Below are 24,950 nucleotides of genomic sequence, written 5' to 3'. Positions count from 1 at the left end.
ACTCACTCACATCCCTCTGCTGTGTAGAATGTACTGTGTGCAATGTTTAGTTTGAGAAGAGAAGAGGACAGGGAAGGAAAGAAAAAAAGGAAAGGAAAAGGGCATAAATATGTCATGGGGGCCAGAACTCACTCACCAACCATCAGGCAGTCAGTATCCTGCGCTGAATGAACCAGTGCCACAGATCAATACGTGCCATTGAGTTTAATTTACGACTGATGCTGTGCCCTTTCTCTTAAAGTAGCCATCACATGAACAACTCAGTTTGTGTCACAAACAGTGGATGAAGCAGGAAATTGTCTTTGAAAAGCATACATGCATAATGCATAATAGCAGTGCATATGTACTGGACATACAGCACCTCTGGGCAGAGTGGATGCACATTTAACAAAATATTGCTGTAAGATTACCACTTGTGACCTTGTTGCTGTGCCATTACTATGGCAGCAAGAGCCTTTGACATGATTGATTTCTCTCTAATGGTGCCACATTACTTAGCCTTCTTTATTTTCTTGTTCACGTGTGCTGTTTTTACCCAATGGCCTCGTGGCCCAATTCAATTCCCAAGGATGGTTCTAAAATAGACACTGATCCACATACCTTAGGATGCATTTAGAGTCAGGGACTTTAAAGCATAGTCACATGTATATGCTGTTTCTGTCTGAGTAATGTAAGGATCTTAAAAGTTATGTATAAAACTCCCCACTGACCGTTGCTGAATTAGTGGGACACATGATTTTCCAAGCCAGGATTATTGTCGCATGGGAATGCTGCCAAACGCACATTGATTCCTCTTCTATCCACAAAGATTTGATAAATATGAATCAAGCTGCATCCCAAACAAATCTGCCAAATATATATTTAGCACAAAACACAAAGACGTAAAGGCTTATTCCGCGTGCCAAGAATAATGTTGGCTGTGACAGTAAATACCACAGCCAATAATGAAGAGAGCAGTTTACCAACTGTCTCCCAAGTTTCATCTTGCCTCTGCACAAGCTTGCAGGATAAAGAGCGCCTTTGCTCACGACTATGGGATTTAGAGTCACATAAACACAGATTGAAAGACAGTGAGGGCTATTTCAGATCATTTAGACAGCCAGCGAAGATAGGAACTTCCCGAGGGGTGTGATTAACCCGCTGTCTGATGAGGACACAGGAAAGCACCAATCCAGCCGTAACTAAAGGGACTGGAAAGGAACAATGACAGGCCAAACATATGAGCTCAGTCAGGGACATGGCCAAATTATTGCCGCCTCACACTTGCTATCCTAATTCACTGGGCAACTGGTCTCTGTTTAGACAAGTCATCCTCCAACAAGACAAAGTCAGCAGGGATTGGGGTCCAGCTGGGAATGTGGACAGTGCGGACAAGACACAGAAACAAAGCTGCACAAGCAAAGGAGAGGATGAAAACAAGCCGTGGCTCTGGTTAGGATAAAGGGTTCGGATAAAATAAAATTATATGCTGTAAACTGAGTCCTACTGAGCATGTCCATGCCTGCATAAAAGCTCTCCATGTTAACTGACCTCTTAGCTAAAGTGATCAGGGTAAAAGAAAAGTTTATTTAATTTCATGACTCCTCATTCAACATTTAGAAGGTAGTCTTTGTTTCAATGCAAATGTTATTCCTAAATGTACACATTTTCTTTGAATGTTTGTTCCTTTTAAAGGGGCTAGCACATAGGAAAAAACTGCTTGGATGTCTGATGTGAGTATAATGGGAAAACACAGCAAATTAGACGAAAAGGAAGAAATCAAACATGTCCTTTTTGCATTGAATTGACAGTGCTAGCCTACCTGTACTACGTCCTTTGTAAAAAAAACAATTGATATGACACTCAAAACACTCAAAACTCAGTCACTTTTACTATTCACATTATCACATTTTTGGGCCTCTGCCACTGGACCTACGCCTCTGAACAGGCGGGGAGCTCTGGGGGTATCTAAACAATGTCCATTTGCACACACTGCGATGACACACAGCTGTTTGAATATTGGCAAAGTTTCCCTGCTTTTTTACACTGGTTCCTGTACAGCAGGGTAGGTCATAATTCAGTGTTATAATCTTTAAAAAGCAAAAGTAGCATGTGTTTTCATTCATTTGACTGTACCTTTGGTAGTTAGGTAGTTAGCCTTACACTTTTCAGGGTTTAATTTGGGGGAAAAAATATGTATCACCTTCTAACCTCTCTGGGTAACGAGTGTCATTACGCATACTCTGTGGGACTCTTTTATCAACTGAATCAAGATAGGTATGGGAAGGTAACTTTAACACATCTCTGACTAACTTTGTTTTGGGTGGTCTGGAGTTTATTTTTAATGTGCTGCTGTGGTGTACTAATAACCAGACAGTGGCAGCAAAGTTAAAATGACGAACAAATGCTCCAGCTGACGTCATTCGTGTTGATTCATTCAACAACCCTGAATTGTATGCCTCCATGCTGGCAACAGCCATGGCTGAAGGGAATTTTGTTTTCAAGTTGTAAATCCATTCATCTGTATCCACGTCCATCTGTCCCATTCTTGTGAATGCAATATCTCAAGAACACCTTGAACAAAGTTCTTCAAATGTGACACAAACGCCTATTTAGACTCAAGAATGACCTGAGTAGATTTTGGTCATTAAAGGTCAAGATCACTGTGACTTCATAAAACATGTTTTGGCCATACCTCAAGAATTCTTCTACTACTTTTGACAAAATTTCACACAATGTCTGACAGGACACAATGATGAAGTGATTGCATTTCATCTCCAAAAGGTTAACTTCACTATGACATCATATCTGACCATTATTCAACACCATAGCTCAGAAACAGAAGGGGAGACATTTGGTCTGATACTGACTTGGTGAACTTAATGTTGGGCCTCTTGAAACTGTGATTTTATAGATCTTCAGTGCTGCCGGGTTGAAGATGTGTGTGAAGCATCCAAGTTTTAGAATTTGTCGCTTCTTTGCAGACAGACATCCACATTTGAAGCATTGTTTTCTGTCACAGCTACATATGAAACTGGACAGACATGGCTGTAAACTGTGACTGAAACTTAACTTGTTTGGCATACAACCATGAAGCAGTAATTCTGGTCTTGCCATGAGTTTAGTCTTTTGGTAGATTTTAGCAGTGCCACTGCAGAGAAAACGTGTAACATGTGCTGTGCTGGGGCACCAAAACAGCCCAATAAGATCATCAGCAATCGTAATTATGGGTATGTCATTAGCTCTCCCAGTTATGGCCCTCTTAGACACAACACAGTTTGAGATGGTTTCAGTGAACACAGCGCAGCTGCAGCACGAGCTCGCCCAGGGGAGCGTATCTATGTTTCCCGGGTTCTATGTTCCCCACTTAATCCTGCAAAAAAGGTTCTATGTTCCCCGAAACATAGAACCCTGGAAACATAGGGATGACCCCTCGCCCAGCACGTTAGTTCGTTCGTTGTATTGATATCCTGTCATGTCACATCAAATCATATATCATATCACGTCACGTCACGTCACGTCACGTCACGTCACGTCACGTCACATCATGTCATATCATGTCATGTCATCAGCCTGAACTTGGCATACCGGATGAAATTAGCTGGGCTGGGTCTGGTTGCCTGACTCGGCTGAGACTCGGCGTGAATGATGCCCCAGAATTGGACCAAATCAGCTGTCCCGATTCCAACAGCAGACACTGCCATCACTGGGCTATTACCAGAAATGACCTGGCCCAGCATTGGTCCAATCGCGGCATGCCGTATGAAATTAGCCGGGCCACATCAAGTTGCTTTACTCAGCCAAGACTCGGTATGAATGATGCCCCAGAATCAGGCTGAATCAGCTGGCCAGATTCCAGCTGCTGACACTGCCATCACTTGGCCATTATCAAAAATGAGCTGGCCCAGCATCGGCCCAAACTCGGCATGCTGGATGAAATTAGCCGGGCCACATCCTTTTGCCTGACTTGGCTAGAATTCGGTATGAATGACATCCCAGAATCGGGCTGAATCAGCCGGCCCAATTCCGGCTGACACTGCCATCACTGGGCTGTTATTAGAAACGACCTGGCCCAGCACTGGCTCAAACTCAGCATGCCGGATGAAGTTAAGTGGGTTGACTCGGCTAGGACTCTAACTGAATGACGTCCCAGAACTGTGCCAAATCAGCTGTCTGAAGTGGACTGCACAAATGTGTGTGTGCTTGTTCTGTGGTTAGTTCTCTAGTGTAATATATAGCTTACTGTGATTGTATAGTTCTGGTTTCTTATTTGTAATATGTAAACATATTGTTTGTGCCTGATGAATGCTGTAGAGAGGACTGGAGAGTAACTAAATACTGGTCAGACCGGTCAGACTGGTCTTACTTTAGCAGTGTGTCTGCTGAGCGCTTCACTTCCGGATGAGGGCAGCAGATCGCCTGAGCAGCCACAGCGAGCCAACCGAGGACACACAGCCATCAGATGAAGAAGGAGGAGGAGAGGAAGCCTGAAGAGGTATTTGGAAAGAGGGGACAAGTCGATAGTTTTTTTATAACGGGGTCACACTGCTGGCAGAGGACTCGTGCTGTGCTAGCTAACTTTGCACTACAGGGAGGGATGCGCTTTGGTAGAGCCGTGCCTGTACACTAACCAGAGCATCACTGGCACATAACCAAAAGCAGGTCAGTAACGGTTAACTCAACAAGCAGACAGATAACACGGATAAGTTTAAGGCTTAACGGTTATTGCTAACGTTACTAACTGGTTTGACACTGGGGTAAAGTTAAGACAGTTGGCTAACTTAGCTAAAGCTGTGTTTGAGCTCTGCGGAATTAGCGTTGTGTTCGTACGTCATTAACGTTAGAGGACGGTTGACGGTTATTTATCCTGCTAATGCTATGACGAGGGGGGGGTGTAAGTTAGAGGACGCGAAGGGTTAATGCTCCGGTGTAGATTTAGCTTCAAATACAAAGACACATGCAGTGCTTGTGCTTGTTACGTTAATATGTTTAAGTTGTGTAGTTATTTGTAATGTAAGAAGCTTTCTCATTGTCACGTTCTGTCTGTTTCCTCTTTTCTTCTCTAGGCACTGGGCACATCTCCTCCAATGGGAAGCCTGGCCGCAGCCTCAGTTTTGGGCAGGGCAGTCATGAGCAGAGGCGTCACAGCCCACCGCCTCAGCAAGAATGTCACTTTCTACGTTAATGAAGTAGCACCTCCAGTATCAGGATGTCAGAGCAAAGTCTCTGAGGAGCACAAACCCCTCATGCTGATGCTGCCCTGGTTGGGATCGCGCCCTCAGGCTCTGGTGAAGTATTGCGAAATCTACTTCCGCACCGGCTTCGATGTGCTCGTGGTAGAGAGTGAGGTGAGTTAATGACAAGAGGAAGGAATATCAATGAGTAGGAGACAGATTTGACTGCTAAATTACTAGTTAAGATGATAGTGGACGTAATCAATGCTTTGTATCACAGCTACACAGTTAGAGCTGAAAAATTAAACTAACTTCATGATGACTCAGATGCACTATTATGATTTATGATGAAATGTTAACTGCGTATCTGTGGATGCTCACCTACTAAGGAACTTTTTTGGGATACAGGGAACTGCTGTTTTATGTTCATGATCACTTAAAGCAACACTTACCTTTCTGGAAATTTTACGCTTTTTGTTTAGGTTAAAATGCTATTGATAAGCTGATGGCACACTAAAATGTAAGTGAATTCCACCAGAGATACAAACTCATAATTATACCATTCTTATATAGTTCTAAGAAAACTCCAACCAATCATTGCATTCGAGCGTCCTGTCTGTCTTCCCCACATGGAGGCCTCCGACTGACATAACCGCCAGCGTAACATCCCCCTGAGTCTGTGAGACAACAAATAGGCTAGTAACAGGGACGCTTGTGGATATAAACTAGTAACAGGGACACTTGTGGATATAAACTAGTGACAGGGATGCTTGTGGATATAAACTTTTCTCCGTAACAATGGCAGACAAATGCGTACCACCGCAAGCTAACACTAAGAGAATTCGATGCTGCAAGAGCTAAAAGTCGGGTCAACATCGGCTCTGCTTTCGAGCGATGGCGAAGACTGATGCAGCTTCATCCTGAGCTAAAAAGGGACGAGGTGGTCACAGAGTTTCTGCTGGACAGGTATTTTTTAGTTTGCCTCTAATGTAACATAGACTATAACGTTATACAGTACAGGCCAAAAGTTTGGACACACCTTCTCATTCAATGCGTTTTCTTTATTTTCATGACTATTTACATTGTAGATTCTCACTGAAGGCATCAAAACTATGAATGAACACATGTGGAGTTATGTACTTAACAAAAAAAGGTGAAATAACTGAAAACATGTTTTATATTCTAGTTTCTTCAAAATAGCCACCCTTTGCTCTGATTACTGCTTTGCACACTCTTGGCATTCTCTCAATGAGCTTCAAGAGGTAGTCACCTGAAATGGTTTTCCAACAGTCTTGAAGGAGTTTCCAGAGGTGTTTAGCACTTGTTGGCCTCTTTGCCTTCACTCTGCGGTCCAGCTCACCCCAAACCATCTCAATTGGGTTCAGGTCCGGTGACTGTGGAGGCCAGGTCATCTGCCGCAGCACTCCATCACTCTTCTTGGTCAAATAGCCCTTACACAGCCTGGAGGTGTGTTTGGGGTCATTGTCCTGTTGAAAAATAAATGATCGTCCAACTAAACGCAAACCGGATGGGATGGCATGTCGCTGCAGGATGCTGTGGTAGCCATGCTGGTTCAGTGTGCCTTCAATTTTGAATAAATCCCCAACAGTGTCACCAGCAAAACACCCCCACACCATCACACCTCCTCCTCCATGCTTCACAGTGGGAACCAGGCATGTGGAATCCATCCGTTCACCTTTTCTGCGTCTCACAAAGACACGGCGGTTGGAACCAAAGATCTCAAATTTGGACTCATCAGACCAAAGCACAGATTTCCACTGGTCTAATGTCCATTCCTTGTGTTTCTTGGCCCAAACAAATCTCTTCTGCTTGTTGCCTCTCCTTAGCAGTGGTTTCCTAGCAGCTATTTGACCATGAAGGCCTGATTGGCGCAGTCTCCTCTTAACAGTTGTTCTAGAGATGGGTCTGCTGCTAGAACTCTGTGTGGCATTCATCTGGTCTCTGATCTGAGCTGCTGTTAACTTGCGATTTCTGAGGCTGGTGACTCGGATGAACTTATCCTCAGAAGCAGAGGTGACTCTTGGTCTTCCTTTCCTGGGTCGGTCCTCATGTGTGCCAGTTTCGTTGTAGCGCTTGATGGTTTTTGCGACTCCACTTGGGGACACATTTAAAGTTTTTGCAATTTTCCGGACTGGCTGACCTTCATTTCTTAAAGTAATGATGGCCACTCGTTTTTCTTTAGTTAGCTGATTGGTTCTTGCCATAATATGAATTTTAACAGTTGTCCAATAGGGCTGTTGGCTGTGTATTAACCTGACTTCTGCACAACACAACTGATGGTCCCAACCCCATTGATAAAGCAAGAAATTCCACTAATTAACCCTGATAAGGCACACCTGTGAAGTGGAAACCATTTCAGGTGACTACCTCTTGAAGCTCATGGAGAGAATGCCAAGAGTGTGCAAAGCAGTAATCAGAGCAAAGGGTGGCTATTTTGAAGAAACTAGAATATAAAACATGTTTTCAGTTATTTCACCTTTTTTTGTTAAGTACATAACTCCACATGTGTTCATTCATAGTTTTGATGCCTTCAGTGAGAATCTACAATGTAAATAGTCATGAAAATAAAGAAAACGCATTGAATGAGAAGGTGTGTCCAAACTTTTGGCCTGCACTGTATATGACAACACAGCATCCAGTTGCCATCCTACTGTAACGTAGCCTCCGAAACATTAACTTTATCTTCCTTGCGTTTCCACTTACTAATAACGTTAACGCTACTATCTAACGTTAGCACTGTAACCTTATTCTAAAACTCATCAGTCATCACTGACTCCGGTTGAGTTTTAAAACTCCGGGGTTGCGTTTAACTGTCTTGGTTGTAACGTTACACTTGCTCTCCTCTTCCGTGTATGTAACGTTACTTTGCCAACGACTACGTCTGTCATAGACCTAATGAGAACGTAATGGAGGAGGGGGGAGTAGACCTTTGGAGGGAGGTGGATTTGCAGGAGGAGGGGGATGGGACTTTGGAGGGAGGCGGAAGTTGTGGATGTTCACATTTTTTGTGAAGTGCTGTGTGAAATGCAAGAAAGGTAAGAGTAGCTTTAAGTCACGTAAATGTGCCAGATTTAGCACAGAAAAAAGCGGACTGATGGCATGTCCACAGAAGGGCACATTCTGGGCACAAGCATATAACAAAAGACAAAAGCACATAGCAAAGCACAAAAGCAAAAGAGCATTGAAAGTACATATCATTTGCATATTATTTGGTTAATAAAAATATACAGTAGAATACAAAGGCCTATCATCCAAGCATCTAGAGGTTTGTCTCTTGCCTGTCCAATGAGTAAGTTAAAAAAAAAGGTACCATTAAAAGCCCATTTGTGTATAACCAGAAGTGGACAGTAATGGACATTTACTTAAGTTTTGTACTTAAGTAGAGTTCAATCAATCAATCAATCAATCAATTTTATTTATAAAGCCCAATATCACAAATCACAATTTGCCTCACAGGGCTTTACAGCATACGACATCCCTCTGTCCTTCGGACCCTCACAGCAGATAAGGAAAAACTCCCCAAAAAAAAACCCTTTAACGGGGAAAAAAAGTTGTTGAGTGTCTGTACTTAACTTGAGTATTACTCTTTTTTTGTAAGTGTATTACTTTCACTGCACTATATTAAAAGACAATTATTGTGCTTTTGACTCTACGAAATATCAATGAAGGATCTTGTTACTTTGCTTTGAAGTCAGCAGATGATTTTTTTCCTTTTCTAAAAGCCTATAAACTGTGGGTGTGTTCTGCATCGCATGCTTTTTCTTTTCGCTGTCAGTAGGTTCTGCACCTGCCCTTAAAAAGTACACACACAATTGTGACATACTACCTCTTCATAACATTATGCCCTAAACTTTGACCCTCTTACTTTTACATCTGTTACCTTGAAGATAACACAAACGAGATCGACCCGGAGAGCTCTGCGGTTGTTGCTTTGCAATGTATGGAGTTTAACTAGGGTCAAACAGCTGTCGTCTATTTGCAGCTCAGTCGATGTGACGTATCGTCCATTGTGTATAGGATTGTGGGTCATAATAGCCAGAACAGCATGCCAGTTTGCATACTGCAAAATTGGACGGGATGTAGTAGAACGTCCTGGTATTTTTGGCATGCTGCATAATGACTTACTATGTATTGGGACACACTAAATCTCTTTCTGGCATACTGTATAGTGTGGTAGTATGGGGATTGGAATGCACAGTGTGTTCATGCAGCACTGCGCGTGGTGTTCCTATACCTCTACCTTGCACATGTGCTACTCAGATTGGGCAGCTCATCAGAGCGGAGAGAGGAGAGGTCATCAGCAGGTGGTTGTCTTAGGTTATGATGTGTTACTATGAGATGAAGAATGAGTCATATCGTTTTAAATGTTTGCTCTGTTTACCATGCACAAACTTCATAATGGCCTACAAGAATTCGCCATCCAACCTGAGAAAGCATGTCGAGGTCTTTAAACATTTGCTACACAAACAAAACAAAACAAACAAAGAAAGCTGTCTGGGCTTGTAGTAGCTCTAGTTTTTTTGCTGTTTGGTCAAATGACTGTTTAAGGATTTTCCTGCGAAAGTGTATGCTGTAGTATTATCTTATTTGAAAATGACAGACAAAAAAAAAAAAAAAAACTTTTAAAAACTAAGGTTTTTTGTTTAGCGCAAGTACTACAGTACTTTAACTCAACTAACAATTTGACTCAGCCAACTTTCACTCGTGTTGAAGTAATATCTGACCTATATTTGATGATATTTGATCTATACTTTGACTCAAGTTACTGCAGGAAACAAACTAAAAGTCGCTGAGAGGCTGAGGCTGGGCCTGGTTAGCTTGTCTGACACGCCAACAAAAGATTTGCTGAGATTCAAAAATGCGTTCAATAAATGTAATAATGAAAAGGAGTCATCTTATTATGACCTGCACAAACTTGTACTCAAAATGATCACAGAGAATCTTGTGTTGGCGTGTCAGACAAGTTAACCAGGCCCAACCTCCTCCTCTCAGCAACTTTTAGTTTGTTTCCTGCGGTAGTTACATTTTTGGCAACAACAAATACAGCGTCCACCTCACCCTCTCTTTGAGGTGAACAAACGATGCGTACATAGAGTTTGAGTGTCACTACCCAAATTCACATGTCTCGACTCTCCCAAAAACCGCAATAAAAAAAAAAGATAATATCCCAAAAAACATGCAGCAATACAAAAATATAAACCATCCCAAAACTTACAAAATCTTGTCCTTTCTAAATTAATTCATGGCTCCTACAAATAGAGTTGTGTACTTTGTCTACCACAAGATGTGTGGTGTGTGTTAACAGGATAAATAGTTAATTATAAGCCTAAGAGATGGATCGATTAAGCAAGAGCATAATATAAGGAAGGTCAAAAGTCCTCATGCATCTCAATTATCAGATCTTATCTTTCTGTAATGACTATTGACACTCATGTCAACAAATCCCCCATATCCACCCAGTATGAGCAGGCACAACAACCCCCATGCTCACGTTTACAACAACAGATAAGACACATGCCGTCAGTGGTGCACAGGTTCATTTCAAGGATTCTGTGTTGTGGAGGTCGTAAGGCAGTCTGGACTTATTTTGGGCGTACGGCTATGCGGTGCATCCAGGACTGCATGCATGCATTCCAGTCATGTACACAAGTATCCGCTGTGGTGACTTCTCTTGCCTGCTGACAGGTTTCTTCAACAAACCCTGACTTTCTCTCGCCGCCTTCTGCTGAGCCTGAAGGACCGTTCAGACATGCTGTTTAATTTCATCATGCGTACAGTCAATATTAGAGCACGTATGCAAGCCTGCATCGGGATAACAACATCAAAACCCCAGTTGAATAATAACTTGGTAAACAAGGACTATCTAAAGTCACCTCTTTTACGATCAGTTCATCAATGCAAGGACTGAGACAGCGATGTCTGTGACCTCTGTGATCTCTGACCTTTAAATACTCAGTTAAAGGATGGGCCCTTAAGCCACACTGATGTTTCACCAGACTCTGTTTTCCTTTCTGTTTGTTTTACGCAAGGTGCAAGAGTTCCTGTGGCCTCGCTGGGGTCTGGATCATGGAAAGAGGTTGCTGGAGTTGCTCCACACTGAGCGCTTTGTGTCCCGTCCTCTTCTCGTCCATGCCTTCTCTATCGGTGGCTACACATTTGCTCAGCTGCTGGTGCATGTGTCCCAGGACACGCAGAAATATCAGGCACTCACGCAGAGGATCAAAGGCCAAGTCTTTGATAGCCTGGTGGTGGGCTCTGTGGAGCAGATGTCCACAGGTCAGTCAGTATTGATGTGATTTAACACATTTATCAGTTTCATTTATAGTACCCATGGTGCACAATCACACTAACTTGATCCAAAATTGTGTGTTTATACAGGAATGTATGAATAGGAGTGAATGCAAATGAATTAAGTGTGTTTTTTTCTCCCTCCTCTCCACCCAGGTCTTGCTAAGACTTTATCTCCACGTTGGGAAACAGTGATAAAACACGTGAGCCTGCTATACTTTAGCATGTTCAAACGCCAGACGGTGGACTACTTTAACACGAGCATTGATGTGTTTTGGAACAGTCCCGTCACAGCTCCTGGGCTGTTTTTCTTCTGCGAGAATGATCCGTTGAGCAACCCACGAGTCATGGAGGAGCTGATTGATTACTGGCTGAAGCGCGGGGTGGACGTCACAGCAAAGAAGTGGGAAGATTCAACACATGCAGGTCACCTGAAGAGGCACCCGGAGGAGTATCTGACCATCCTAAACACATTCCTGCAGTCACTCCATTTCGCCCCGCTGAAGGCAAAGATGTAAGGTGATTTTGAAAAAAAAAAAAAAAAAAAATGCCTTTTACTTTGCGCGTTTGATGTTTTTCATTTAAAATATTTGCCTACAATGTGTAACTACAGTAGTGATAGTTGACTTAGGGAGAATACATTATTTAAATTTATACTCTTACTGCAGTACTTTATGTCGCATGAACTGTTGTGGCTTGAACCTTTACTTTACTGTGCTCTCATCTCAGGAAATATACTTATTGAATTGCTGAGCTTTAAAGTTGTACAGTTACATTTCTCACATTGGCACTTTGACAGCGAACACAGGGAGATGAGACTTATATATTTACTGGGAGCTTCCTGAAACAGAGAATAATAAAAGCCAGGAGCACAGAACGCCATGTAGGTCGTAACAGTAGTTAGAAATAAGACCTATGGTGCCTTCTCTTTAATACACATCATTTACATCATGAAGGAAAAACTGAAGTTGTTTCCAGAAGCCATTGGACATTGTACTGTTTTCTACTTTCTGTAAGCCAAAACATATTTTCTCTATATCTCTGTACAACCTTTTATATTTACACAAGCAACTCCAGGACTTGATATTTGATGACCACTGTTCAGAAGTATGTGTTCGTTTACAGTGCTGAACTCAACTGAACTGAGGCAGTGATGTCATAATGAGCCTCAGAGGAAAACCTGTAATAACTACGGTGCTTTCACTAACTACCAAAGCAGAGTTGTTTTAATGTTTTACAAATGAATGAATTGTTTGTTGACGGTTGTCGAACATGAAACAGTGCCTCTGATATTGTCAAACTTTGTGTCTCATAACTTGAACTTTTTTACATTTCTGGTTTACGTATTAAAACTATTTTTGTCAACATTTTCTGTTGTCTCTTTTATTTTAATTATTGTAGTACAGTTGTCCTTTCTCTTTGTACTTGTGCCTCACCTGCCTCATTTGTTTTTGTGGTTGGAGATGAGATAAGAAAAATTTGTTTATGCATAGGGAGATTACTGCCCAGCAGTGGCAATACAAAGTAGGTAGTGTTTAGACACATTGAGTGCAAATATACCACAGACTAAAATAACCTAACAGTATGTGCAAAATATATATATATTAAAAGAACAGTTAGGTGCAATACAAATATATACAATGCCAAAATCTAGTTAAATCTTCATTTAACTGGGTGGTAAATAGACCGGGGATGGTTGGATATTAGTTGTAAATAAATTTGGTAATGTGTTGAAATAGTATATGAGTGAAAGAAGAAATGTAAGAAAGACGTAGATACATATAAGTTTTACTTCTACCTGCTCCTTTTCAGACACTGTTATTTTTGTCTTGTTTGATTTTTTAGTATGTTTTTTTTTTTTAATTTTTAATCTTGGTTCAAAATAAAGTCATTCATTCGTTAAAGTATAATTATGGGGGACTTGTACTTTAGTTGAGTATTTACATTTTCTGCTACTTTATACTTCTATTCCACTACATCGCAAACATTTATTTCGTAATTTTAGTTACTAGTTTGCATAGTAAACTTATTAATGCAAAAAATAAATCAGCAAATAAATTATGATGTATTATTACAGCAGTATGTAAAATATTTAAAATGAACTCCACCTGTAACAGCTGCAACATTTAAGTGATGAACACATTCGTACATCAATGATTACAATCCAACAATAAATATTAGCCTGAAATGGGCCATTCTGCATAATGACTACTTTTACTTTTGGTTACTTCAGTATATTTTGATGTACTTTTACTTGAGTATGTTTAAAATATAGGACTTTAACTTGTAACAGAGTATGAATATCTGAGCTCTTTATCGATCACTTACACATAGCTACACAGATAAATTCATAAATACATGAATAAACCTCCTGGACTGTAGGCGGCAGCACGGAACGGCTTTCTGAAATGTAACGCGAGACTTGTGGACCCGAGACTTCAGCACAGTTTCCAAGATGGCTGCCCGCATTTGTAAACATGCGACTTAATCTGAAAGCTAGTGGTGTTCAAAGTTTATAGTTCCCTATCAAGTATTTCTGTCGCTTGTTCGCGTGATATCGAATTATTTGATATTGACACTTAATGCAGAATTGATAATAAAGTAGACATCAGTGTGTTAGTGACTATCGAGCCAGAAAAGCTAACATTAGCGAGCTAACTGGTAACGTTAGCCAGGCAGCGGAGAGCCATGCAAGCGCAGACCATATTCGTTGGTCATCTACCAGCTTCAGCTTCAAATGAACGGCTGACGGAAATATTCTCTGAAATTGGTCCGGTGAAGCAATGCTTCGTGGTCAGAGAGAGAGGTGATGTTGTCACTGTCATTTATTAGGTTTTTTCTGGCGAAATTTAACAAGAAAATGTACCCTAAGTGAAGATATGCTAAATCTTACACACTCATATTTCGGCTTGTAGGTGTAAAGATACCTCACTAAATGTTGGCAGTACAGTTAAAGTAAATATAACCAATAATAACCTGTTTTTATGTACAAACCAGGCACAGACAAATGTCGGGGATTCGGCTATGTCACATACTCCATGCTGGAGGATGCACAGCGAGCTTTGAAAGAAGTCAAAGAATACGATGGACAGAAGCTGGCTTTATCAGTGGCGAAGAGGAAGATAAAAGACAAAAGGAAAACAGGTGTGTGCAAAGGCATGTCCAAAAACAAGCAACTCCAAGAGCTGTCAGGCCATGTCTACTTGATAACCCTGCTCATGTCTTTGATTTAGGACCTAAAAAGCCAGCAGCGGCACCTGAGGAACCAGCTGTAGCAGCCAAAGAACCAGCTGCTGCACCTGAGGAAAATCAGCAGAAATCCAAAGGCCTCAGGAAAAAGTTTCTGAAAGCTAGACTCATCATAAGGAACCTTAGTTTTCAGGTACAGTATGCTACATGGCTGCGAAATGCAGCAACTGACAAGCACACTCTGATCCATCCTCTGAACTCTGTTAGAGTGGTAGAAGAAGTCATTGCTTGACCTGTAACATTTGACATGTCTTGTGTTGCAGTGCTCAGAGGAGGATCTCAAACAAGTCTTTTCCAACTATGGAACAGTTCTTGAGTCCAAAATTCCCCTCAAACCTGGTAAATATGGGTTCTAATTTATACTATATGTACAAATAAGTCAAACAACACCTTTAATTGTCGTGTAATCCTTGAATAGGTTGATTGGTTTTCTTATGTTTGTGCTTGTACAGATGGGAAGATGCGAGGATTTGCCTTTGTCCTTTTTAAAAATGTGTCTGAGGCAGCGAGAGCGCTCAATGCCATGAACATGAAGGCGATAAAAGGTTAGTGAGTCACACACTTAACATTGCTGTTGTGTGAGAAACACTGCTCATTGTTGACATCTCAATTTATTTAGTTTGTATCATGTGTGTTTTTTAAACGTTAATGTTTCATTCACAGGTCGACAGGTAGCAATTGACTGGGCTGTGCCTAAGGACAAGTTTATTGCCACACAGATGTCCGCAGGTGCAGGTAATTGTCCATATTTTTTTTATCTGCAAGGGTAAACAACTGCATGTCATTTTATTATCCACTACACATTAAGCAAGACGAAACATGTTGTGTCTCCTTATAATAAGTAGAAAATACGTCTACATCAGAATAAAGATAATAACCAACACTGTTTTGTTCACCAAACAGGAAATAAGAATACAGAGAAAACACCTACAAAACAGGCAGACTCAGAGAGTGACACTGAAGAAGAGGAGGAAGAAAAGCCACAAGCAGCATCTGGGAAGAAAAAGTGTGAACCTCGTTCATGTACATCTCTGTTAATATGCCACCTGGTGTTAAACACTGGTTAACTTTATTTGTGAAATTTGTTTTTGTTTGTCCACAGAGTCACTTACAAACCAGCTGTGCAGCAGGTGGAAGAATCCCAGTCAGATGATGAGGATGACAGCGAGGATCAGGATGACGAGGATGATGATGATGAGGAAGAAGATGAGGAAGAGGATGATGATGTTTCCCAGGAAGAAGACGACGACGAAGATGAAGATGATAAGAGTAGCCTTGATTCAAATGATGATCAAAATGACAGTCAAGATGAAGAGGATGATGAGGACGACGAAGAAGATAAAACAGGTATCAATTTTTATCTTGAATTTTTTATATTTGAGCATGTAATTACGGATGTCATGATCCAAACTCAAAGATCAGTGTATTAAGGCATTTTTGTAGTTGGGATCGGCTGTATTGAGCCATATAAAGCCCGATCTGATCCTCGTTTTAACTCAACTCAACTTTATTTATATAGCACCTTTCATACAAACATGCAGCCCAAGTGCTTCACATGGCAAAATTGGAATGACACAGACACAAAACAATAAAATCTAAAAAAAAAGCAAACCAACCAAAACTTGCTTTTTGCATTTGCAACTTCGTCAGCAGCTTAATGACAGTTGCGTTTTACGTCAGAGCTATCACAGACGTGCTCTTACTGGTGAAGCTGTCATGCACAGCAATGCAATGAGTGCAGCTGTTGTCAGCTCTACAAACTCTCCACTGTCTGTCTGTATGTGTGTCTGTCTCTTCACTCAGTGTGTAAGAGCAGAGGCTGAGCCCTCCCCGCAGCGACACACCATAAACTGAAACTGTTTATACATGTTATATACCTAATTTATATGCACTAGCTTCATTTCGGCTCAGTGTATCTTGCATTCTGCTTGCTTGTCGTGGTGCTTAGAATTTTACTGCAGACACTCATGACACCACTGCAAAGGCAACAAAAGCCCAGCCAGCAAACAGCAGATGAGAGTAGTTTATCAATGTAATCCGTGAAAAAGATATACAGGCCCTCAACAGAATACAGGTTATTGAGGTAACTCAGGTGAAGACTGCATGGAAGCAGCAAACACTGGAGAACACTCTAAAATCTTAATAACAATTCATCGACTCTAAAATGCAACAAACAAATGTAAACGTAAAATGGGCAAACAAACGTTATCGGGACGTCCTTACATGTGTTGTAAGTAAAAATGTTCATAAAAATGTTTTGACACTGCTTGTCTGCTGCGTTTATCTCTAGCTAAGAAGAAGAAGACCTCAAAGAAACTTCTCCCTTCAGATGTGAACGAGGGCAAGACTGTTTTCATCAGGTTTGAGATTCTTCTCACTACTTGATCTTAAACGTGCCTTCACTTTTCTTACTCTGCTCCATTTGTTTTATTTTCATACTTGCTTATCACATCATCACCAGCTTTGTTCATCTTACTCCTGGCTGATTTAGGAACCTGTCCTTTGACACGGAGGAAGAGGGTCTGGAGGAAGTTCTCCTGAAGTACGGAGAGCTGAACTACATAAAGATTGTTGTCCACCATGACACAGGGCATTCAAAAGGTCAGTCAGCAGTACTTGAATGAAACACTCATCTGTCTGTTGTTTAACAATACTGGTTGATTTAGTCATTTTGGATTTACTGTTTTACCAGGTGTTGCATTTGCGCAGTTTAAGAGCAAAGAGGCTGCAGACAAATGCATGGCTGAAGCACAAGACGAGGCAGAGGTAACAAATTCTGTTTGATTTACTGTAAACATTCCCTTCATCCACATTTTTAAGACGTGGCATTGTATTTTTTACTGTTTTACACCATGAGTTGATATTGCTGCCTTGGTTATAACATTGGGTCATGTGATGCAGAATGGTGGCATCCGTGTAGATGGCAGAAAGCTGTTGATTGTGCCAGCGGTGACCAGAGAGGATGCTGCCAAGCTGAAAGTGGACAAAAAGAAAGTAGAAACGGGCACCAGGAACCTGTACCTGGCCAGAGAGGGGTGTAAGTAAACCCATTTCATGCTTTCCTTTTTTCCTTCTTAGCCGCCTGTCTGTTCTGTCATTCACCTCTTGTAGTTACCACTTCACTTTACACACAGTTATGTGATTCACCATCAGTATTAACTGTATCGCTCATGCAGATTTGATTATATGTCACTCTCCACTCAAAGATGTGTTTCGCTTATGTTTATGTGTCCTAAAATGAATACCCTTGACTATACAGACTTGTAATTGTGCAAAATTGTCAATAGAAAGGTTTTCACATTCCTCTAAGGGAGAGGGCAATGTGTGTACTTCCTTGACAGCAAAAGCGATACTTACCTCAAGCAAATTTCTCAATGAAGGACTAAGAGTAGATTTGCTTTCAACTCCTTTTTTAAACTATAATGTGGGAAAACCCGTGTTAAACTAAATGTTAGCTTTAGTATAAGTAATAATGTGTCAGGAGAGGGACTTTAACATTATAACATTACAATATTACACATGCAAACTGTTACCAAGATTAACAGTGACCTAGGAATGCCATGTCTGTCTTGTGAGGTCCCTATTAAAGTATTGAAATAGATTTAATAGTCACTCTTGCTCTGAATCTGTTTTTGTAATGCATGATATTCACCTCTGACCTCCACACACACAGTGATCCGTGCTGGAACCAAGGCAGCAGAGGGTGTGCCTGAAGCAGACATGGTCAAAAGAGCCAGGGTGAGTTCATTTTCATCAACCATTTTAAATGTTTCTGATTGGAGAATGATTTTAATGCTTATACTTATCATGTCTGCAGTGACGCATATATTTGGTGTGTCTGTTTTCCTCAGTTTGAAGAAATAAAGAGGACCAAGCTTCGGAGCTTAAACGTGTTTGTGTCAAAGACTCGTCTGTGTGTCCACAACCTGCCCAAGTCAGTGGACAATAAAAAACTCAGAGCACTCTGTCTCCAAGCGGTAAAAGGAAGCAAGGGAGCCCGCGTCACAGAGGTGAGAAACAATATGCCACACTGGTGGACACTTCATGAAATATAGCAGTAGTATTATGGTAGTTATCATTTTTTGGCAGCTTTGTCAAAACATCCCTGAAAACAGTGTTGTGTGAGTAACATTTATGAAGGTTAGACTGACACAAAATTGAAAACAGTGTGTCTCTGTGCCCAGTAGGGGGTGCTGTTGTCATTTTTAATCCTGCTGTGTGTGTGTGTGTGTGTGTGTGTGTACCTTCTGTTTCTCCTTCTAGTGTCGGGTGATGTATGACAAGAAGCCAGAGAAGGGTCAGGTGATGGGACAGTCATTAGGTTATGGCTTTGTCCAGTTCCAGGACCATGAACATGCTCTCAGCGCACTGCGTTACCTTAACAACAACCCAGACATCTTTGGCCCCCACAAGGTGCGTTGTTGCAGCGAGGACGTTGTGCTGAAGTCATTATCAGTGTGTTTTAAAAGAGTTTTGTTTTTGCTTTGTTGCCACTGTATTTATTTACTTTCAGACTTCACATTGTGGTGATTGTGTCTTATTTTATGTCATCCTGCAGAGACCTATTGTCGAGTTCTCCCTGGAGGATTCAAGGAAACTCAAGATAAAAGAATTGAGACGACAAAAAAACAAGGTGCGTTTGTACTCATTTGTGTGATAGGTATATCTTAAAATTAAATAATGCTCTTTATCTAAATGGGAGAGTAACCCTGTGTGGTCATCTTTGCAGGAGTTTTTCCAGAATCGGCTTTTTAAAGGAGGAGCGAAACCTCAGTCCCAGACAGCCGGAGCTGGAAGAGAACCCAGGAAAGGTGGAAATAAAGCACAGTCCTCATCAGAGCAGACAGGAGAGAGAGGTATGAAAACTATTTCTCTGTTGATGTTCATTTTGCCCTTTCCCAGTTGAATGAATATATTCGGGTGTTTTACATGAGAGGCTCATGCAGATGGGCTCAAGTAGGTTGCTGTTCTCCTGTCAAAGCACAGATACAGAACAGCACACGAGTGCTGTGGAGAAACCAGTGCTCCAGACTCACTTTTTATTGGGGCTGCTTCCTAATAGTCGACCAAACGTTAGTCGACCAGAAAGGTTATTAGTCGGCAAGATTTCATTGGTTGCTTAGTCACACAAAAAAATGGAAAACAAACGAACATGAAACTCTATTAGGAACTGCACTTCATCAAAATGATGCAAAACCTGTATGACTGGACCATGTGGGAATTTAATTTGAAAGGACAGACACAGGAAGAGGCCGACAGATATCTTTCCCTACTTCCATAAATATTCAGTCTGATAATTACGGAAATAGCTTTACATCTATCCCATGGATGACAGGCGGATTTTGTTTGCATCTGTGGCCAAAATGGTGGCGCTGTGGAGCCCTGGGAGAAACCATATTACATTTGACTGTCTGTGACACTGAATTAAGTTTTGCCCTTTTACTCCACCTGTTAACATTTACATCCTTTTTGATTTTCTCTCCGTCCACTTTCTGTTTTTATCAGCTCTAAGTCAGAGCCAGAAGCAAGGCGGACGCCATATGGGCTTCCAGACCACACCTGAGGTCGAGCACGTAGATTTGGAGAACGGGAAGAAACGAAAGAAGATTCTACCCTTTCCTTCTCATCGGGGACCTAAGAACAGGTACAGTTTTTATCGCCTTTACTACTCAACTGTTAACAATGCGCTATGTGTGTCACACAAGCAGATCTTAGGATATGTGTACAAAAATTCAGAACAATCAGAAAAGGAGGTGCAAATAACTCATGAAGTCATTGACAGTTTGTAATACTGATGACATAACTGTCAATGACTTAACAGTGAGCATCAGGTTTAAGTTATAACTTCTGAACTGTTCTTCCGTTGCAGAATGCGTGACAAAGGGAAGCAACAGGCTCCGCCACCCAAGAAAGCAAGGCCAGGATCCAACAGGAAGGACCGTCAAAGACGACAGATGGAAAAGCCCACACAGCCCAGAAACCAGGTTCATACATATTCTGTTGTGTTTGTGTCTGTTGGTCATGATCACAAAACAAAGTTAGCTGCTGAGGTACTGGTTTAAAAAGCGACTAAAAACAGTGGCTAACACAGAGAAGGTGGGAAAAAAGCACCAGAAAATAAAACCGTTACTTTGCAGGAGGACTGAGAATTTATCTCTGGCATTGTGTTTTTACTTTCTTATCTTAATCCTTGTGTGATCAGCCCTTTTTAAAGAGCAGTTTTTACAAAAACATAAATGAATGATATAAAAAAAAATTATTAAAAATATTGCACATAAACTTCTTTGATTTCATGTCATTACATCACGTCTAAAAAATTTAAAAAAATCAATCTGTCTACACGTTTACAGAAAAAACAAAAATTCCTCTACATTTTATCCTCTCGTCCACTAAACAGAGTTTTAGGTCACTAAAATGGATATTTTTCAGCATGCCCTCTAAGTTGCACTTTTTTGTCTCTCAGGTTACTGTTTGTCTGTGTGGACATGTAAAACGGAGCATTTTGGAAACAATGATTTAAATCTCCTCAATTTGTGCATGCACATTGCAGCATTGTGTAATGAGCAATCTCTAGAAACAACAGCAGTGACGAACTACCGGTTTGCTAAAGTTTTGTCAGTATTGCTTGGTCTAATGACCACACTTAAACTCTGTATTGCTTCACCACTTCATGGATGAACAAGGTATCTGCTGCATCCGGTGCTTTTGCTCTACCTTTGGGTGTCTGCCTGAAATGACAGTTTTGGATCAGACCTGGTTCAGACCTTGAACCAGCAGATGGTGGGACTGTTGTTGATTTAGAGTAGAAGGTAAACTTTCACACGTCCAGAGCATCACTGTGTTCAAGTGAGCTCCTTGATCTTTTTATCGAACGGGGTTCAGCGGTGATACGATCTCCAGTAGGTTTTTTGAAAACGTTAGCCTGTACATACAGCTAACTTTGTGGGCGAGGGGAGATCGCAGTTGTTTTTTGTTCTTGTGTGTACCAACATTTTTTGTAAAACAAAGGCTGTGTGGACAAAATTATGTTCTAAAACGGGGTGGGGGTGGATATCAGTTTTCAAACATCTCTCTATACATATAGACAGGACCTCAAGTGTTACCATCACAATAACACATCTGCCAGCAGTTCTGTTAAGCCCTTTTCAATGGTGATATTTATCTCCATTATGACTGTCTTTTATTTTCGTTGTTTTCCAGAAGATTAATACAGCAAAGACGCATTTCAAAAGAAGGGACGGGGACCGTTTTGACAGCCTGGTGGAGCAGTACAAGAAGAAACTGATGGGGAACAGTGATAGGAACAACACCGGCAAAAGAAACAAGTGGTTTGATAGTTAATGCTGTGTGTGTGTGTGTGTCTGTGTGTGTTGTTGTGTGTGAGTGTGAGAGAGAAAATGTTTGTGAAGTGTATAAGGCTACCACAACAGAAATCCTCTTCATTTGATATCCAGAGGTTTTAAAATAAGTCTCATAAATTAATTTTGTGTCAAACTGTACAGTGTATGACGACCATGTATGAAACTTCACTGTCACTTAACTTCATCCATCTTGCTTCTGCATTTTTGTAATTCATATTGTTTATTTCTCAGTACTAAAACAAGATGAAAAATGTAAGGATAGTTTTTCCCCATGTTCTTGGTTTTTATAAAAATATATGCTTAAAAAACAACTTCCTTGTTAATCTTTACATTTTTATATGAAATCCATATTTTTGTATACACACAGGTCACTTTGTTATACCAGTCTCCATTCCGTTGTTTTTGATACTAGTTTTAAACAGGAGTTAATCATAAGCTGATAGCTCTGGATAAACACTTGCCACTCATGAACCTTGTATACACTTGATAGCAAGAGATGAACACCCACGGATGACATTGTATATTAACCTGGTCTACGTGTCATTATCACATATCATTATCTTTCACTTATTACACAACACTGACAAACTCATATATCATGATAAATATTTATTCATAGTTTCAATTCAATAGTTAAAAAAATACTGTACAAAAATATACAAAATATCATCCACAGCTATAAATAACCACGCCGGAAGAGTTGATGCTATTTCACAAAAATGGAAGTTGCCCCTTGCCCTTCCTGTCCTTGTAGTTGTCATACAAACACACCTGTTTTTCTTGGCAAGTTTCAACCTGTTTTTCAGGAATTTCCAGGAGTGACATCACTGCGCACTGTGACGTTTCCTTTGGCTGCAGCCGGCAGCTGATTCAGCTGCTCGACTGAATTTAACTACGGCTCCATAGTTTCACTGAGAAGCCTGTGTTGCTACAACAGTGGTGTCATAAGACAAAGCTTTGAGCAGCTGATTGATCTCTGTGTATAGACAAGTCTGCATAGACTCCTACACAAACTACACTTATGCTGCAGACATTTGATGAGAAGACAATGTAACAAAATACATATTTTTTAAACAGAATATAAATATATACATGTATAGATAGATAGATATATATAAATAAGTTCAAGAATACATTTCCTTCAGCACACATTGCAAAAGTTTGCCAGCAACTTACAAATACTGGTGCTAATGTCCCATTTTTCAGCAAGTCTCAAGATGGTCCAGATTTTTCAGCAGCAGATTGAGGAACTCCTTCACTCTCATGAGAGCCTCGATGCTAACGGTGTGAATGAACTCCTTCCGACTCTGCAGCTCCTGCAGGGGCCCCGGCACCGAGGGCTTGGGCCGCTGCTCGGTGCAGTGCCCCTGCCTCCACTGACCGATGTAACCCGTCAGAGACGAGATGTCAAACTTGACCTGGGAGACTCCGTTGAAGGTGTCGGAGATTAGGCTGTTATAACCATCCAAGACCGTGACTATGGACGAGGGTCCATCCAGGATGTCAGCAGGCGGACTGAGTGTCAGACCAGGAGGGACCTGCAGCAAGAGAGCATGGATCAGTCAAGAACACAGCAACTTTTGAAAACACTTAAAGAGTCAGTGTCACCACAAACGGAAACATACCTGGAAGTCCTTGTTCAGCCTGACGACCAGCTGCTCAGCCATCCACTTCACTTTTGATTTCATCTTCACCACCTCCACTGGCAGAGGAGCAGCCGTGCCCACACTGAAAACGTGTAGCAGGGAAAACAACAGGGCCAGAGTGTAGTCCATTTTTGTAGTATGTCTCTGGATATACCAAGTTCCAAGTATTTCTGTAATTCCTAAAAGAAAAAGATCATACAGGTTATTATTTCTTCTAATATTTGCAGTTATCCGTCTATCTCTTGCTGTTCCATCAGTGTGTCATCTCATTCAGACGGCAGGCATGAGTTCCTCTCTGCATGGCATCATTTTTATACATAAGCACTTCCTCCTTTTACTCAATATGTTTGATTATGGCAGCAAATATTTGTGATAGAGACACCTGTGAATTTTCTGTGTAACAGGTACAAAGATCACTGACTTTGGCTAATGCTATGACTCTCAGCCCTCGGTTTTCCAAACCTGCGCTACATGCTCTGAAGAACAGACGGAAGAGTAAGCTCGTAAAACCCTCACTTACAAAAACACACAATCTATTAGCACCAAGAATTCCTCTGAAAGAAAAAAAACACCTAAAACTGTCACACTTTTACGAATAAATCCAGCATTCAAAGATACTTCAAAAAGCTGTTAAACAGATGCACTGGTAAAGAGACTGAGTGTGACTGTTAGCACAAGGAGTATGAACACAGACAGAAGAGTTGAATGAATGAAAGGAGATGGTGAATGAAATGCAGAGGAGAGTTGACCTTACCTTGGCTGGATGTCTGTGTGTATGCTACTGTTGGGCTCCATCAGGACATCTTATAGTGGAGGGCTGTTGACTCATCTCTTACTCACCTCTCACCGACCCCCCCGTCCACCCCCCTCTCTTTTACCTCTCCCCATCTCATACCCTGCCTCCCCTGGTGGTGCTGCAGGGGACGGGAGGCAACTTTGAATCTGAAGTACACTGTTGGGGACATATTTGAGTCACCGGGCAAAACATTTACACAACTTTAATCACAAGTAGGATTTGCACAACAAAATACCCCCATGTGTAAACTTTATTTATTTAGTTATTTGACATATCACATTATTATTTACAAATAATAATAATGAAGTTTCTAATTTTGTGACTGCAAAGTAAACTTCTAGCTTGACTGATCAATATGCCATATATGTTATATCCTGTTCTGACACTCACTTATCTTCACCACTGTCTCTCTCTCTAAACATTGCATAATGCTGCC

The 24,950-nt window shown here is 41.1% G+C and overlaps 3 protein-coding genes across 5 annotated transcripts; 2 read left to right on the top strand and 1 right to left on the bottom strand.

Moving 5' to 3' along the window:
* Positions 1 to 4,369: 4,369 nt before the first annotated feature.
* LOC117261893 (transmembrane protein 53) lies at positions 4,370 to 12,829 on the top strand. Of its 2 annotated transcripts, none has more exons than XM_033634456.2 (4): positions 4,370 to 4,474; positions 5,046 to 5,327; positions 11,204 to 11,450; positions 11,619 to 12,829. In XM_033634456.2, exons 1-4 carry the CDS (start codon positions 4,442 to 4,444, stop codon positions 11,978 to 11,980), a joined length of 924 nt encoding a protein of 307 aa, XP_033490347.1. In that variant the 5' UTR covers positions 4,370 to 4,441; the 3' UTR covers positions 11,981 to 12,829. The 2 variants fall into 2 exon arrangements, with proteins under 2 accessions (XP_033490347.1, XP_033490348.1); XM_033634457.2 differs by having other exon boundaries at positions 4,421 to 4,641.
* Positions 12,830 to 13,909: 1,080 nt separating this feature from the next.
* On the top strand, positions 13,910 to 22,383 carry rbm28 (RNA binding motif protein 28). 2 transcript variants are annotated; one of them, XM_033634162.2, is made up of 20 exons: positions 13,910 to 14,268; positions 14,460 to 14,606; positions 14,696 to 14,844; positions 14,975 to 15,050; positions 15,164 to 15,256; positions 15,375 to 15,446; positions 15,615 to 15,717; positions 15,814 to 16,058; positions 17,002 to 17,071; positions 17,203 to 17,312; positions 17,404 to 17,477; positions 17,613 to 17,748; positions 18,385 to 18,449; positions 18,563 to 18,721; positions 18,975 to 19,124; positions 19,270 to 19,344; positions 19,441 to 19,567; positions 20,217 to 20,355; positions 20,581 to 20,695; positions 21,915 to 22,383. In XM_033634162.2, the coding sequence occupies exons 1-20, from the start codon at positions 14,151 to 14,153 to the stop codon at positions 22,050 to 22,052; spliced, it is 2,361 nt and encodes a 786-aa protein (XP_033490053.2). In that variant the 5' UTR covers positions 13,910 to 14,150; the 3' UTR covers positions 22,053 to 22,383. The 2 variants fall into 2 exon arrangements, with proteins under 2 accessions (XP_033490053.2, XP_033490052.2); XM_033634161.2 differs by having other exon boundaries at positions 21,912 to 22,383.
* A 284-nt stretch (positions 22,384 to 22,667) lies between these two features.
* On the bottom strand, positions 22,668 to 24,599 carry lepa (leptin a). Its single transcript, XM_033634553.2, has 3 exons — positions 24,473 to 24,599; positions 23,698 to 23,897; positions 22,668 to 23,610 (listed from the first exon to the last, which is right to left on the bottom strand). Exons 2-3 carry the CDS (start codon positions 23,845 to 23,847, stop codon positions 23,275 to 23,277), a joined length of 486 nt encoding a protein of 161 aa, XP_033490444.1. The 5' UTR covers positions 23,848 to 23,897; positions 24,473 to 24,599; the 3' UTR covers positions 22,668 to 23,274.
* Positions 24,600 to 24,950: the final 351 nt, after the last annotated feature.

This window comes from Epinephelus lanceolatus, chromosome 5 (genome assembly GCF_041903045.1).
Source record: "Epinephelus lanceolatus isolate andai-2023 chromosome 5, ASM4190304v1, whole genome shotgun sequence".
NCBI classification, from domain to species: domain Eukaryota; kingdom Metazoa; phylum Chordata; class Actinopteri; order Perciformes; family Serranidae; genus Epinephelus; species Epinephelus lanceolatus.
Note: the sequence above shows the minus strand (reverse complement) of the source record. Positions and strands in the feature narration are given on the sequence as shown.

Bases quoted from the DNA above. Each gene is read 5' to 3' on its own strand.
- LOC117261893 (XM_033634456.2), top strand. From the start codon at position 4,442: ATGAAGAAGGAGGAGGAGAGGAAGCCTGAAGAG. The intron at 4,475-5,045 runs GTATTTGGAAAG...TTTCTTCTCTAG, and splicing joins AGGAGAGGAAGCCTGAAGAG to GCACTGGGCACATCTCCTCC. The intron at 5,328-11,203 runs GTGAGTTAATGA...GTTTTACGCAAG, and splicing joins TGCTCGTGGTAGAGAGTGAG to GTGCAAGAGTTCCTGTGGCC.
- rbm28 (XM_033634161.2), top strand. From the start codon at position 14,151: ATGCAAGCGCAGACCATATTCGTTGGTCATCTACCAGCTTCAGCTTCA. The intron at 16,059-17,001 runs GTATCAATTTTT...GTTTATCTCTAG, and splicing joins CGACGAAGAAGATAAAACAG to CTAAGAAGAAGAAGACCTCA. The intron at 19,568-20,216 runs GTATGAAAACTA...TGTTTTTATCAG, and splicing joins AGAGCAGACAGGAGAGAGAG to CTCTAAGTCAGAGCCAGAAG.
- lepa (XM_033634553.2), bottom strand. From the start codon at position 23,847: ATGGACTACACTCTGGCCCTGTTGTTTTCCCTGCTACACGTTTTCAGT. The intron at 23,611-23,697 runs GTATGTTTCCGT...CTCTTGCTGCAG, and splicing joins GGCTGAACAAGGACTTCCAG to GTCCCTCCTGGTCTGACACT.